This window comes from Brachionichthys hirsutus, chromosome 15, assembly GCF_040956055.1.
Source record: "Brachionichthys hirsutus isolate HB-005 chromosome 15, CSIRO-AGI_Bhir_v1, whole genome shotgun sequence".
Classification (NCBI taxonomy): domain Eukaryota; kingdom Metazoa; phylum Chordata; class Actinopteri; order Lophiiformes; family Brachionichthyidae; genus Brachionichthys; species Brachionichthys hirsutus.
Genome location: NC_090911.1, coordinates 2248936 through 2265380, shown reverse-complemented (window position 1 = coordinate 2265380; position 16445 = coordinate 2248936). Strand labels below are relative to the sequence as shown.

The 16445-nt window shown below is 45.3% G+C and overlaps 1 protein-coding gene across 1 annotated transcript; it reads left to right on the top strand.

Moving 5' to 3' along the window:
* Positions 1–6197: 6197 nt before the first annotated feature.
* Positions 6198–16047, top strand: arhgap30 (Rho GTPase activating protein 30). The gene is made up of 14 exons (XM_068748813.1): positions 6198–6285; positions 7725–7827; positions 8140–8284; positions 8667–8749; positions 8890–8997; positions 9783–9898; positions 10040–10223; positions 10480–10571; positions 10865–10936; positions 11927–12685; positions 13174–13358; positions 13469–14085; positions 14268–14779; positions 14879–16047. The coding sequence occupies exons 1-14, from the start codon at positions 6198–6200 to the stop codon at positions 15679–15681; spliced, it is 3867 nt and encodes a 1288-aa protein (XP_068604914.1). The 3' UTR covers positions 15682–16047.
* Positions 16048–16445: the final 398 nt, after the last annotated feature.

The following is a 16445-nucleotide window of genomic DNA, read 5'->3' as shown; positions in this document are numbered from 1 at the left end:
TCATTTCACAAACCCTCAAACAATTCTGAAGGTACTTTCAAAATATCCATCTTTCCCAATAAACATCTCTGCTGCAGAATAAAAAGATTTTTGTAATTCATTTTCACTTTGAACATTTTCTAACCTAAAAAGGTCACAGCCAATAATTTAACCAGATAAAATATATCTGACAAAATCTGTATTTTATGAATATTTGTTTGTATTAAACAGAAAACATGAACCAGTAGTAGCACACTGGCTTTTCATTGATCCTTTTAGCAAAAACATCTCAGGAATCTTCCCTCAATCTTAAAACAATGATTTTTAAATTATAGATTTTGTCAGTTTTATACATTGTACATTGATTATTGATAAAAAAAAAAAAAAAACTATGTTACAAGGATAAAATGATTGTCATGTTTAAAACAACAAAAGAAAATAGATAAATGTTGAAACTAAAATCAAGACGCAAACTTCAAAGCATCCTTTAATGAGGGATTAATGTTACTACTACTCGTAGTACTACTAGTGTCTAACAAGGTAAAGTATACAAGAGTTTCTACCCTCCGCCGAGGAGGGTTTTGTTTTCGCCTGCGTTGGTTTGTTTGTCTGATAACTCAAAAGGTTCTGGACGGATCTTGAGGAGATTCTCAAATGTTGGGAATGTTACCAGGAACAGATTATTACATTTAGGTAGTGATCCAGAAGAGATCCTGGATTCTGGATCACTTTGAGATTTGTGTTAACATTGCAGTTAATGGAGCTTCAGAAATGTCTTCCTCATTATCTTGGTTGACTATTTGACACGGAAGCGGATCTGTAATATTATTTAGTGTTATGAAATACTCAACTACAAATGTCCACATCAGAACTGATTCATTAATAGTTGAGGATCTTTCTTAAGGCTCTCCTCACTCGGTAAATTCGGTTTACGCCTAACGGTCCGATCCCATTCGGCGACAGAAGAACAAATGATCGGTTCCTTACCGTCAAAGTCAAATGACGTGCAAATATGCTTTGACCGTCGTACGTGAAGGAGAGAGAATGTTGCGTGACCATAAAAGGTTTGTCCGTTTCCTTTAATGTAAATGAGAAGCACAAACTGAGGATGACTGCGACGTTTCGTACGATGCCGATTTAATCCGCGGTTTGATGGGTTGCTCAGTGTGTGAGAGAGCGCGTCACGTAATCTAATCTAATCCCAGGAATAAGGAAGCGTCTTGGAAAAATAACCTCCTTGTTATAAACTAACCGGGTTTATCACTCGGATGCTGATAAAACATAAATGTGTAAAAGGACAAATATAAAGTCGAACGTACGCGACTTGGTTTGCTTTTAAGAACACGAGGCCGTTGCGAGTTTGATTTCAAATATAAGCCAATCAGAAAAGCCTCAAACACAAGAGCAGACAACAAAGGGCGCTGTAAACAGACGAAGCTCCGCCTCCAGTGGCGTTTAGCACCGGATTGGCTGCCCCTGCTAAAACCCAGCGGTCTCAGTGCACCGTCTTCTGGTGCGACTTCAGGCTGGAGCGTTGGGTGAAGCACTTCCCACACATGGCACACTCGTAGGGTTTCTCCCCGCTGTGGACCACGGCGTGCCGGATGAGGTTGCACTGCTTGGTGAAGCTCCTCCCACACAGCAGGCAGCTGAAGGGCTTCTCCCCCGTGTGGCTCCTCAGGTGCTCCTTGAGCTGGCTGAACCGCATGAAGCTCTTGTTGCAGTACGTGCAGCTGAAGCGCTTCTCGCCGATGCCCGGCCTCCAGGCGGCCCTCGCCCTCCTCGCCGCGCCGTATCCGCTGCGGATGTGCCGGAAGAAAGAGGCGGAGGCTGGATCCTCATTGGAGCTCCTTGCGTGCGGCGAGGAGCCCCTGCTCTGATGATGATGATGATGATGATGATGAAGCTGATGAGGAATCAGGCACGCCGCCGTTGTGCGACTCTGAGGTAGACCACTCCGCCCTTCGTCTGGTTGCGGTCGCTTCCATCCGAACGGCCTGGCCCGCCTCTTTGCTCGCGCCTCGCTCACCTCGACCGCGTGCTCTTCGTCTCCCGAGTGAGTCTGCGGCGCCACGTCTCCCAGAAGCGATCCGCTTTGGGGCGCCGACGCCGAGGGAATCGGCTCGCACTGCTGCTCGCCGTACGAGAAGCCCGCCTCCATGGCGTCCCTGCACAGACCGGGCGACCACGGGCGTCCCTCCGGATCCAGCGGCGCGGCGTTCTCGTCCGCCTCGTCCGTCCTCTCGTGTTTCACCGAGAGCTCGGACACGACGCCGTACGGGTCATCCGGGGTGAACACAGATCCAGGGTCAGCTGATTGGTGGGGGAAACATGGCGGCTGCTCGCCTTCGGAGAGTCCAGGAAGCACAGATTAGATTAGATTACCGTCCCAAACGTCCCCCTCAGGTCCGGAGCGAAGCGTCTGAACTCACCCAGGCCGTCCTCGGGACAGCTCGTCCACATGTCCTCCTCCGAGCACTCCTCTTTGACCGCTGTGTGCACGTCGGCGCCGTCGACGCACTGCAACGCCTCGGCGTCGGGACGCACACCGAACAGGACCGAGTCTGTCTGAGTGGAGACGGGAAAGGTTCTGTGTGTGTGTGTGTGTGTGTGAGAGAGAGTCCTCTCAGGGACACGCACACACACACACGCGCCAGACAGAACCCGCTTGTGTACCTGCTGCAGGTGATTTGGGGCCTCGCCGTCCAGCTCCACCTCCCAGTCTCTGCTCCTCCTCTCCTTGTGTTGCGCTACTTTAACGCGAGGAGAGAACCTCTCTGCCGCTGGGGGGGGGGTCACAGAGCAGAAACACGTGTTGATGAAAACAGCCCCCCTCCACCCAGCAGCGACCCCCTGCCTGCCCCGGGACTCCTCATCTCCCCTCCTCCTGGCTCGGATCCTGCTCCTCCTCACCCCCCCCCCCCCCCCTCCCCTGCCTGCCCCGGGACTCCTCTCCTCTCCTCACCTCTCCTCCTGGCTCGGATCCTGCTCCTCCTCAGCCCCCCCCCCCCCCTGCCTGCCCCGGGACTCCTCTCCTCTCCTCACCTCTCCTCCTGGCTCGGATCCTGCTCCTCCTCAGCTCCGCCTCCATCCCCTCGCACTTCTCCTTCAGCAGCTCGATGTCCTCCCGGCTCTGCCTCACCTCCACGCGGAGGACGCCGCAGCCGTCGTCCACGCGCCGGTTGATCTCCTCCACGGCCGCCTTGGCCAGCACCTCCATGACAGACAGCAGCTGGCTGCGGAAGCTACAGTTCTCCATCTTGCACTGACGTCACCGTCTCTACCGGACTCTAATAAAGATTTTCACGCCTCTATTTCGCCCACCGAAAGATTTTTACGCGTCTAAATGGCCGATGAGAATCTATTTGGCGTCGTTTGAACGCACGAACGACGTGCGTGGAAGATCTGCTCCGTTGATCGTCGATAGTCCGGAGCGCTTGTTCTGAAAGGCCATCGGTTCGTGCGGGCGGTGTCAAATCCCTTTCCATCCAGTTCTGAATAATCTTTTCAATAATATGTGCTTAAACATATTCTGACAAACTATGTTGGCCCAGCAAAGTTTGTGTATGTTTACGAATATAATCCTAATACTCGCAAACGTGCTATTCTACCGCTATTTCCACCACTCAGGGACATGCCGGAAGACAAACCGAGGAGGACGTCACGTGTCGGTGAGGCTGGATTACCGTAAATCCTCGACTATCTCCGCACCGAGACTGTACAAAGTCACTTTGTTGTTTTTCTATACAGTATATTGTTTTGTTTCGGGCCTCATTTCTGATTCTCTCTGATTATCTGTTGTAATTTGTGCTTAAACATTTTAATGGAGGGAACCTCAAAATAAGACCAAATATGTTTTGTGAAATCATATTGATCACAAAACAATATTGATATTTTTATCAATCGTTTCTGTGTAAGTACCTGTTTCTGTGCTCTGTCGTTGGGTTTGCGCCTCTGGGCTCTAAGCCGTTTAACTCAGCCACAACATATAAAGAAACATGAAGCTCACATTGCAACGTAAACTAGAAAGACAATCAGAGATTGCAGACCCTCGCCTCCAAAAGACTATTCGATCTTGTGAGACAGTAAACAGGGCTTCCGGATCAGAGGGGCCAAACCTGCTCGAGCTTGCTGCTCCGGAACGTACTACAAGACAGCTTCTGGACTCTTTTTCCCATCATGCCATTCGTGTCCCTCCCTCTTAAAGTGGCAGTTTACAGCACAGGCACAATTCCAGATGTAAAAATAATTCTAGAATGTGGATCCAGATCCGGATCAACGCCATTCTCGGGGAGGACCGAGCCACGGACAGAACCTTGTTTGTGTAACAATTTCAAGTCGAGTGGGTTACTAGTTTTTGAGTTATGTGCTCGGACAGACAAACAAACATACAAACGCACCCAATTGCAATACCCTCGTCTCCTCTTCGGCGAGGGTAATAACACAGGCCTATGAAACAGTAAATCACCTTGGTTACCGCACTAAAGCGTGTGATGATATATAGTATTGCGTTATGTATATCAGCAGATCAGTGTCATACATACAGGATCTGTTAGTGGTTTAACTTATTGCCACTTTATGTGGAGCTTTATTCTGCAGAGGTTAGTACTAATATATAACCTCAATGTGCATCTGAAGGAGATGAGACGACTCGTATGTGCATTTAGTGTCTGCTCCTTGCTGTCAGGCATGAGAAGCTCGTATCTGTGCATGAGACAAACATGCAGATATACTCTAGTCTTAGTACACAATACCGATTTGCCTATTCAAACAGCAGCAGCAGAGAAACTGTCGGCTTCGTGCAGAGAGCGAAAGCACAAGGGAAGAAGCAACACTCAGGAAGTTAACAGGGGAAGTTTAGCGGTTTCTTGCGTCATGATTTTATGCTCATACTCGTGTGTCGCTGCAGAGTGGAGGTAGGAGCACTCATCTTGGCTTTTTCATGTATTTCCTTACTTTCCTAAAAGTGGACTGACAGTCAGAGGCGGTGGATTACCAGAGGTCAGTGGCAGGTGGCAGGGAGATGGAGTGACTTTGAGTATTCATGTGAGTGTATATGTTCTGCTTTATCGCTGCTTGACTTCCGCTTCAATGACAAAAGGGCAGCAGCCATGACATGCAGGCAGGAAGGACCCCGGCTGGCCTGACTTTACCGTGGCCCTCGGATTTTAGCTGGGATTGGAAGATGAAGATTATCCTCCAGCCCAGAAAGATATTACGGCACGATTTAAACGTGGCATTCAGAGGCTCACTGCACGGCGTAGAAGCAAAGAGGCAAAGGGTGTGGCTTCTCATTAAAAAAAAAACAGATTGAGTACGACAGTACGGAAGTGGAAAGCCACATTTGAATGATGAACATTCAGCGCGATTTGTTGTTACCCTCGCCGAAGGGGAGGCGAGGGTATTGCAATTGGGTTCGTTTGTCTGTTTGTTTGTCTGTCCGCGCGCATAACTCAAAAACTAGTAACCCAATCAACTTGAAATTTTTACACAAACAAGGTTCTGTCCGTGGCTCGGTCCTCCCCGAGAATGGCGTTGATCCGGATCTGGATCCAGATTCTAGAATTATTTTTACATCTGGAATTGTGCCTGTGCTGTAAACTGTCACTTTAAGACACCTTTAGGGACACGAATGGCATGATGGGAAAAAGAGTCCAGAAGGTGTGTTGTAGTACGCAGGAGACAAAAATATTACTTGACGTTACTGAACCGAGGACTGTAATTAAAAGTTGCCAAACGAAGATGAACGTGAGTCCAGTCGTTCATTTCATTTCAGGGGTGCAACATAAGAGTTGTATCTTTTCCCGTTCCGGAGCAGCAAGCTAGAGCAGGTTTGGCCCCTCTGATCCGGAAGCCCTGTTTTCTGTCTCACAAGATCAAATAGTCTATTGGAGGCGAGGGTCTGCAATCTCTGATTTGATTTTAGGTTAGGATGACATGAGCCAGACGAAACTGGTGCACGACGAAACAAGTGATTTCTGCTTTTGCAGGGTGGAATAAAAACCCGTCCCAACGCTCGCAGCACCTCCAACGCAGCATAAGCCACAGAGCAACAAGCACTCAATGACATGCACTGACGCAAGGAGGATGTGCAGCGCCTCCGCAAAAGCATCGCCGTAGCCAAGTTGGTCAACGCGCCCAGCAGCCATTCAGTCAGTCAGGCTGATGATCACAAGCAGAACATCTCAGGCCGTGGTGAAAACAGCCAGCAGGAAGAAATGAGGAGAGTTCGCAGAAGAGGAGGCCACAAAGAGAAGGTGTTTGGGTGTGATCTGCTGGTGCACCTGAACGCCTCGTCTCAGGAAAGTAAGTGGATGGATTTAAATGAACGTGAACATTTCCACCCGGGAAAGAATCCTCCAAAGGTTTGCCCTGCTGTTCATAGTAGAGTAATAAAATATATAGAGAAATATATTCAGCTCACCTGCACTAAAAGAGTTGGAGGAGATTATTTCACATCTCATTTTTAAATGAAAAATATTATTTCTAGGTCTTCTCAGAACTGAAGAAGCCTCTTGCATGAGAGGCGAAAAGTCTTCAAGCATTTACCTCGACCTGGATGACTGAGAACCTGCAGACCTATTTTATGATCAGTGTTTTGGAAACGACTTCGCAGCACAGATTCGAAAGCTACCAATCGTTTTACACCGGAGTACGTTGAAATGCTGCAACGCTACAAGTTGTTCAAAAAAGAAAAAGAAAAAGAAAATGAACTCAACAAATGCACTTGTGCAACAAAACTCAATATAATGCTAAAAGTTGTATCCGCAAACAATGTCACTGTTTTGGGTTTGCTGCCTGCTCAATCACAGGCATACAGAAGCAAAAGAGCACAATGCCCCACCTGATATAGTACCTGATATCCAGGTGTAGTTTTTACTTGAAAGTTTACCTGGTCTGGATGAATGACGAAGAAGGCCAATTTCCTTTGCGATTACAAATAGTTAACAGTTTTCAGAAGTTAACAACACAACAGAATGTCACAAAGTAATCAAACTACTTGAATAACAATACAAATCCTAGAAAAGCACTCAGAGAGTGCAGACCTCCGCCAAGCAGCTCATTCCCCTTGTTATAGGATTTGACAGTCTTATTTTATTCACATTTTTCTATTGAATGACCATAAAACATGCCTTTGGCATTTGCATTCACATTGGCGCCATTAGTTCAGTATTTGTTCATAACCTCCCTGGTTGGAGGTAATGATATATCAAATGCACAATTGTTTTTTTCTATCTGGATCATGATCAAAAGGTTCTAAATTGTTCTTGATATCTTTATACACCAACCATGAAAAGTAAAAGTGAATCAGAGTTTTTAACTGATTTTGTTTTTGAATCCATAAATGGGTTTTTATGTTAAAATGTAAAACATTTATTCCTGACCTCATTCTGGATCAAATCCAGAAGACATTTTTCATGCTAGTGCATATCGGACCCCTTTATGACTGTGATCTTTGGTGAGTGAATTGAACGCATTTTATTGTTACCAGACAGGTATCCGGATTACTCTCTAAATTTAATGAGATCTAAATTAGACCAAGACCCAGCTTCAGATAAAAAAAAAAAAAAAAAATCAAGGTCCATCTAGTAGTTTTTCCGTAATCCTGCTAAAAATCAATCAATCAATCAAACAAAAATGGCATCAAAAACACAACCTTCTTGGTGGAAGTAAGCAGCAAGCTTCTGGAAAACAATCCATCGGTTACACTTAGTGACTTTTGAGTGCCTCGTTGTTTCCTCCAGTTCCTCAGGTCTTGCGATGCTGCAGTGAGTTTGTTGAGACACATGGAATCGTGGATGGAATCTACAGGTTATCTGGAGTGTCATCCGACATTCAAAAACTAAGGTATGTTTGTACAGTGGGAGCAAAAAGGTATTTTGCAGCCACCGATTGTGCAAGTTATCCCACTTAAGAGTGGGATAACTTGCTGCTTCTTCCCACTTATCCCACTTAAGAGTGGGATAAGTGGGAAGAAGCAGCGTGGGATAAATGGGAAGAAAGGTCGGTAATCTTCATCATGGATGCACTTCAACTGTGGGAGACAGAATATGCAAACCAAAAAAACCAAAAAAAACATCCAGGAAATCACATTGTAATCCCATTTATCTGCCATGCTATTACGTCATAAAGTCAACGTGTGCTCATGCCCCCCCCCAGGACAGAGTTTGAGAGTGAGGGCAGCCCAGATCTGAACAAGGACGTGTACCTGCAGGACATCCACTGCGTCAGCTCTCTGTGTAAAGCTTATTTCAGAGAGCTGCCCAACCCTCTGCTCACGTACCAGCTGTACGACAAGTTTGCTGTGAGTAAATCAGAAACACAAACGTTATATGCAGCCCCCCCCCCCCAGTCTCTCTTTGAGATTCAGCAATTTTTAGATCTCAGAGTGATCATATATTCTATTTTACGTGCAATGAAAATATACTGCAGACCAGTGAACAGTGAAATACACATTTGGTTTATTAAAGTAGAAACAACACCATATGAAAAAATACTGTGTAATAAATAAGAGTCCAGAACCCAAAAATAACATCTCAATGAACTTTATCACCAAATTAAACACAGCAAATAATTGTAGTCAGGAAAATATCCTCTCAAAGTTGTCTTTCTTTACAGAATATGATATTTCTGGTTTCATTCTTGATAAAAAGTTTTAATGCTGTAGTTTAATGCTTTGACCACAGGAAGCCGTTTCCATCCAGCTGGAGGAGGAGAGGCTCGTAAAGATCAGAGATGTGTTGCAAGAACTATCGGCACCACATTACAGGTACAGTCCGTTCAATTCATCCTGAATTCGACGGTCAGTTTGGATACACCAATTTGGTTGATGAAGTAACTGATACCATTATTAAGATTAAAAAATATTTTTTTTTTGCTGATTTGTTTTTGCAACTCGCTGTCTCTCAGGACTCTGGAGTTTCTGATGCGCCACCTTGTCAGGATGGCCTCGTATTCGTCAGAGACCAACATGCACGCTCGGAACTTGGCCATCGTCTGGGCCCCCAATCTGCTCAGGTTTGCATTTACATCCATTGACCTCTGGGATGACGTGCCTTTGAGCAAGGCACTGAACCACAATGCACAAACTGAATGATGTAGCCTAACGGTGCAACAATCAGCTTTGTTTAACAGCGTCAACTGTTCATAAAGTGTACGTTTGTACAGAAGAGTATTTATATGAAATTATATATAACATATGCAGTATATATAATACTCTAATGTATTATATTAGAGTATTCACGATCTACCAATTTGTTGCTCCAAACAGCAGTTGGGTTCGGTGACATCTTTTGCTTTGTAGTTGTTATCATCTATGTGCGGTTTTAATATGTTCTATTGGAATCATAAGACGTCCTAAACAGGAGAACGTTGCGTGCTCTAACGTTTGAAGGCGACTGATTGATTGATATTGATTTGCTGTAATATTAACTGGTTGCTTCAGTGGTGATTGATCTCCAGGCTTAGCTTTAATGGACTGGATGAAACGTTTCACCCCAAAAAACACTGACCGAAAAGCCAGCTTCTTTTTTCTTCCTATTTCAGGAGCATTTGTTTCACTTGTATTTTAAGTTGATGATAAATTGGAAAGAATGCAAATGAAAATATGGCCGGAGGACAGAGCTCCTAAGCGGGACATCAAAGGAAACTAGCCCCCATTTGAGTTTGACGTATTCTGTCTTTCTTTTGTTCTCTACTCTCTTCCCATCCTCCTGAACGCCCCCCCCCCCCCTGTTCCATTTATTGATTCATGCATCATGGTCATCCGTGCATCGAACCTTCCAATCGCTCTGTACTTTAAGGTCAAAGGACATTGAGCTGTCCGGGTTTAATGGTAAAGCAGCTTTCATGGAGGTCAGAGTTCAGTCCATCGTGGTGGAGTTCATCCTCACACACGTCCCTCAGCTGTTTGCTGAACAAGGTAAGACCTGATGACGATGATGATGATGATGCTGGCCTCGTATTTTAGCTCACTTAACTCATTCTGCATTAAATGCTGGGAAAATCTTAGCAGGGGTTCAGCTGAGGGACCCATTCTCAATGTTTTTCTTTTTAATCAATGACTCAGGTGTATCATATGAGAGAAGGAAGTCCCTCCCATCCCCATCAGCAGTGTGCAACCAGGAAGAAGCAGCGTTGAGAGCTGCTTTTACTCAGCCTGTCTCCAGCTTTGGTTTAATCAGTCCCGGGGATGGCCCCCTACCCATCAGGCCCTACCACGCTATCATTGAAGGTCCTGACAAGTGAGTAGGCTCAATCATTACAGATAAAGATCAATAATGATGAGCTGGTACTTTCTCTGTAAGTCTGACTGACACGTGTTTAAATCAATGTCCCAAATGTCACTTTAACCCCCCCTCCATGCATGTATTTGGAAAACCTTGCCTTACAGCAGGTTGGAATTTTCCATCAATATGTGTGGTGGAATAATGTGAACAATGTTTGCAGCCTTTAGAACATGTAACTGAAGGCTGTTGAATCTTCTCGTGTCCCATTCAGGAGGAAAGGGTCCCTTAAAGGCAGGAAGTGGATGTCCATCTTCAACATCGGAGGTCGATTCCATGACCGGAGACCCAAACACGCATCCAAAGGTTCAGAAACGTGTCCGGGTTGTTGCTCCTCTCGTAATAATCTCGGTTTCAACCAGTTTTCCTGGCTTTTGCTACATTCTACATTCTGCAGAGGAAAATTGCACCAAAAACTAATTAAGGAATTTATTTTGAAAGTCTGCAAACGAATTAGAAGCCAATTGTTCTGTGAAAATTTAACAACTTGGGCTTCCTCCTAAAAAAATATTAGTTAACAATTCTGATGTACATTATTAATCCTCACTCCATTTTTCACACAATTGTCTGCTTTCTGAAAGAAAATCTCTTCGTTTCAGGGAAAGACGAGGCTGTTTTAAGACCAGCACGAAGCATGGACTCCCTCCAAACCCCGTCTTACCCAAAAGAAGGTCTCTTCTCATTTCTATCAGTATTGATTCTTTCAGATTGATGACTAAGATTCTAAGATACTAAGCAAGCAGAAGGGAATACTTCATAACTTTCCACACACTACGTAGATGTACAGTATATGTACCGGTATGTATAATATGCTTAAACTGGCATGTAAAGTAAACCCAAAGTCTTTGTTCACCTACAATTATAAAAAAAAGCCTCCTCCAAGCAGCTCGTTCCCCTCCTAACTGGATTTACACCGTCCACATGGTGATCTGGATCAGCACCAAAAGGTTCTAAATTGTTCTGGTATCTTTATACACCAACCATGAAAAGAGTTTTAATGTTTAAATGTCATATTTGTTCCTGACCTCATTCTGGATCAGATCCAGAAGACATTTTTTATGATGGTTCATATCGGACTCCTTTATGACTGTGAGTTTTGGTGAGTGAATTGAATGCATATTTTACAAGCTAGGATTTTTTTGGGGGGGGAAAGCCTGCATTATAAGTAAATGAGAAAATCCCGATCTTTTTGTTTTGTTTTTTTGTATCCAGGCGGGTCTCCGGATCGCTCTAAAAATGTAATGGGATCTAAGTTAGGCCAAGACCCATCTTCAGATTCCTTTTAATCCATCCAGCAGTTTCAGTAAACAAACAAACAAACAAACAAACCCTGTCATAAAATATAAATTATCCTATTTTCAAGTGTCAAATGTGAATTAACCGCCTCATAACAATAAGTTATATTATATTCTTTTGTCTTGGGGCCGATGTTCCTGTTAGCCTGAATCATGCTTTCTATTAGTGCATTTAATACTTGATTTTCTGAGTGAAATTTAGTTCTAAGGGAATTAAACCTAATCCAATCTAAGCTTATCAAATCTCATGCATTTAAGTACACAAAGCAAACATACAGCTGAGAAGAAGTGGGGAAAAGTGTCCTTTCTTTATTTGTTAAGCTTCACAGTCATACTTTGGGTTGTTTTGCTGACTGTTTATCCCAGGTTCCCTTCGTATCACCCAGATCCCTTCTTCTGCCGACACCTCCACCACGTCTTCCCTCATCACCCCTTCTCTCAAGTCTGGCTCAGATGTTGCCGCATCCAGCGGTGCAATGAGTGGCAGTGAATACGCTGTAACCTACCGCAGGGGGACGGGGATAGTGAGTGGGGGTCTGGGGACCCAGGGCACATACACCGCCCTCGATCTCGATGGTTTAGGAGTCACAGCCAATGAGGCGCTCCAGCTCAGATCCCCAGGACACACAAGTAAAGGTCGAAGGGCAGCTATGCACATCACAGGGCCCACCATGGTCACTGTGCCCCTGCATATCACATCTAACCTCGCATTAGGGGTTCTGCAAGGGGGCGGGGGCGGCAGGGTGGTTCATTGCGGCTGGGACAAGGATGAAGGGGGCAGGGCTGAAGGTAAGGAGGGAGGAGAAAAAGTGGAAATGAGGGAAAGCAAGGGAATGGAATGGACGGTGGATGACAGTAGAAAGGTCGAGGAAGAGAGTCATAGAAGTAGCGTGGTAGATGGGGAAATGGTGGAAAGTGGGGAGGGGGGAGAAGAAGGTGAAAGAGAGAAAGATGAGGAGGAGGAGGTCACAAAGGAGTGGAGATGGAAGCCGGAGCTGGGGACCAGAGTTCCAGATGTGTGCAGAGAGCAACGAGACGAAGGCCTGACCTCCAGCACTGAGGAAGGTCGTGATGAAGATGATGCCAGCGATGTAAAGGATGTTGTTGAAAACACTGAATGCATGGGTAATATCACCTACTTCATCATCCACATGTCTTTTATTATGAATACTGGAGCTTTTTAAACTTGTGATTATTTTCAATATCAATTATTTCATGAAAAATCCTTCACTCCAAACAAAGGCTTCAAAAACATGTTGAATATATTATCAAATGCAAATTTAGAACTAAACTTCTGATTTCCAGATGCTGACGGTGCTTTCATGCCTGAAAGTCAGAGCAAAGGATCGGAGTTGTGTTAATGTTGATCCGGTTTCATTTTGGGTTCACATTTCAATTTTCCAATCACATTAAAGAACACATTAAAGTATAAAATACCTCTATCATATTGTCATCGATTGGTCACAATGCTGTCCGGGTCAGCGTTAACCCTTCACGGACACAGATTTTCTGGACTTCTGATCATAAACTTGAACATTTATTTTTATTTTTACACCACACAGGTGCAAATATGGTAAGTTCACGCCTGATGTTAGCCTGTGCTTCATTTACAGATATGAAAGGGGCGAAGCAAGCGGATTTTCAGCTGGAGGTGAATCAGTGTGGGGATGAATGTTCGTTCGAAGATCCAGACATGTTTGACTCGACTCAAGAGGAAGGGGATGACCTGGGGCTGTCAGGCTATGTGCAAGATAACTTTGAGTTCCTGGACCTTGTGGATTGCAGTGTCCCCTATCAGGTGTGTAGTTTGATCTCGACAGGTGCGGTTTGGACAGTTTTGCCCTGCTTGGGTTTGTGTAAAACAGACGCACTTCTTTTTCCTCTTCCTGCCTCTTTAACTTTAACTAGGTGAACGAGTTCTCCGTCGAGCCTCCTTGCTACTCAGATGATGAGTATGAAGTCGTGGATCAGGCTCAAGCTTCTTCTCCTGCAGAGCTCCACCTGCAGCCTGGTTCTGAAGCTCAGGCCCAGAGCCGCACAGAGGCGAACAGAACCAGGGTGCTCAGCACAGACTCGTATAACCGACACGCCAAATCACTCAGCTTGCCTCACATGAGCAGACCCCTCCACGGAGCAGAGGAGTCCTGCTCTGAAGAGGAGGCAGAGGATGACAGCGATGATGATGATGATGATGATGATGATGATTACAGCAGTGAGGATGATGAGAGTATGTTTGTTAAAAGTCTCCCTGCTGATCTCTTCTTGCATGACGTGAGCAGGTTTGAGCCGGACGCTGATACACGAGACTGTTGGGCTCTTGATAGAGATCAGTTGTATCAGTTACAGATCTCTGGTGGGAGGGAATGCCGGATGCCGGACTATGAATTTCCTACAGGTAAAGAATCCACTGCTGGAGATCAGGAGCAAGTGGAGGTGAACATCAAAGGAGAGGCAGATAGCCCAGAGGAGAAGGATTTAAGAAGGATGGAAGAAGGAGAAGACCAACTGGAAAGCAATACGCTAAGGTGAGGTTGATTCCTAATTCACATTTCAGTAACAAGGTCAAAGAATGCGCCTTCAAAGCTGCTTTAACCAATAGTTTTGATATGCAGACTTCAATCAAAATCTATTTTCTTCATGTGCAGCTCTAGATCAATGTCCTAAATGTGTTCACCCCCCCTCACCCCCCCCCATCATCTATTTGCAGCGAGGTTTCCGAACAACATCACTGTGTCGAGGACGATACACAAAAGGACAAGATGCGACCGTCCGTCTCAGAGGCCTCAACACGCCTGTCTGTTGACTATCTGCTGCCCTGCAATGATGAATCCAGCACAAGCGCAGACACAACGATCAAGGAGAGGGAGGTGGTCGATAATCAGCAAAGCGATTTTCTGGCTTGTCGTGCAAGTTCCGGGCAGACAGAAATCCCAGAGGCTTCAGTCAAGGAGTCTGGAGACGTTTCTGTAAGCTCCACAGAGCAACCCGGAACCTGTGTTAGAGTGGATGTAGGCCAGAAAGACGGGGAGGACGTAAAGGTACGCAAAGAGATCGAAGACGTGGGTGAAGAAAGGGAAATAGGAGAAAATGATCAGAGCATGTGGGGAGAAACCAGTAAGGATGGCATCAAAGTGAGCGCTGATATAAAGCAGGTGGAAAAGATGCAGGAATCGAGCAAAGAGCAGGATATTGGGACAGGCGGGACAAGCAGTGACGATTGTAACGATTGTGAGGATGCAGTATGTGAAGTGATACAGGAAGTGGATAGCCAGGGGGTTGAGAATGAGAAGACAGTTGAGAGAGAAAGTGGTGTGAGAGCGGAAGATACTACTGAGCATTTGACAGTCAGAGTGGAAGAGCAGATAGGAAAAGTTACGGGGGATGAAATGGTGGAGGATGATGAAGGACGGACGAATGAGGCAGAAGCTACGATGGAGGAAGAGAAGGAATCGATGGAGACAACTGAAGACAATCTCATAGACACAAATACAGAGGAAGAGTTTGAGGAAGAAGACACCAGTTTAAAACAGGCTGCAAAGAGCCGAGGAAAGTCTTCCATCAACAATGAGACGCCGCATGATGACAAAAAAGACATGATTTCCAAAGAAGAAGAGAACAATGGTAAAAGGACAAGTGAGGCTCTCATCACGTCTGACATGAAGGACGTGAGGGAAAGTAGGAAGCTTGAGGAAAGCATCCTCATGAAAGGAGGAGTAGGAAGGCAGCTGGTTATCTCCAAGCATCCAAAGGTTTTCCAAGTAAAAGCTGTGCCGATTGTTCCTCCAAAGCCACAGCACTGCAAACTCACCGCCATGACCCTCCGACAGCAGCAGCAGCAGAGGGAGGGAAACGATGGAGGCAGAAGTAAAGAAAACTTAGCGAGGGTCCCAACAGAGCGTGAAGCAGTTTGTACGGAAGACCAGGGGAGAATGGAGAAGCCAACACTCAAGGGAGAGGAGAAAGAGAGGGACAGGAGGAGGGACGGTGAGGAAAGGGCCAAGAGGGATGGGAGCAGACAAAGTCCCCTCAGCATGTGTTTCGACGAGGCTGTTGCCATAGCAACCATGAGAAGAGAAAAAGAGAAGGAGCGGCAGAGGGAGTGGGGAAATGAAGTGCAATGATTTAAAGTGTTGCGACTGTACATGTCTCGGTGGAGCATAAAGTTTGATGAGATCTCCGTTAGTATTAGTGAATTACAGCATAACCACGGTGTCCATGTAGCACGGCTAAAGATGTAAAGATGTCAGGTTCTTAACATCCTGGGGTACCAGGACCCCCGTCAGGAAGATCATACAGAGCTGAAAATGATGCCTGCTATTAAACTAAATGAAGCTGAAAGGAAGCATGCATGCTGGAATACTGAAAGTGTGTAAATAACATGTACGTTATCGTGCTATTGCACTGCAGAGGGATAATGAATCAAATGTATCATTTAAGATCACGTTTAATGGATGTAAAGTCTGTGGTGTTTTATGAATAAAAAATGTTCCCAATGAGGTTTGTGGACACGTTGCCAGTTTATCACAAGATAACAGACAAAAAACAATCAAGTTCACTGCTGTGGGAGATTCAGAATATCATCTCAAATCCTTGGTGCTGCTCTGACTGCTACGTCGACAGGTAAAAATACGGAGCAGCCAGAGGAGGGTAGTCAGTGCCGTACCTTTAGTGCTGATACTGATGTACTTTAAGTCATACTTATCAAACCAGGAAGCACTCGGAGAGCATGCACCACTGCTAATGCATAAACCAGTGAAACCTGGACAATTGGAAAATAGTTTTTAGCCTATGTCCAAACAAACAAATCAAGCAACCAATTAAGACTCAGAAAAGAATATCTCCTTGGCAGAGGCAGTAAGTAAATATAAAATTACAACTCCATTGT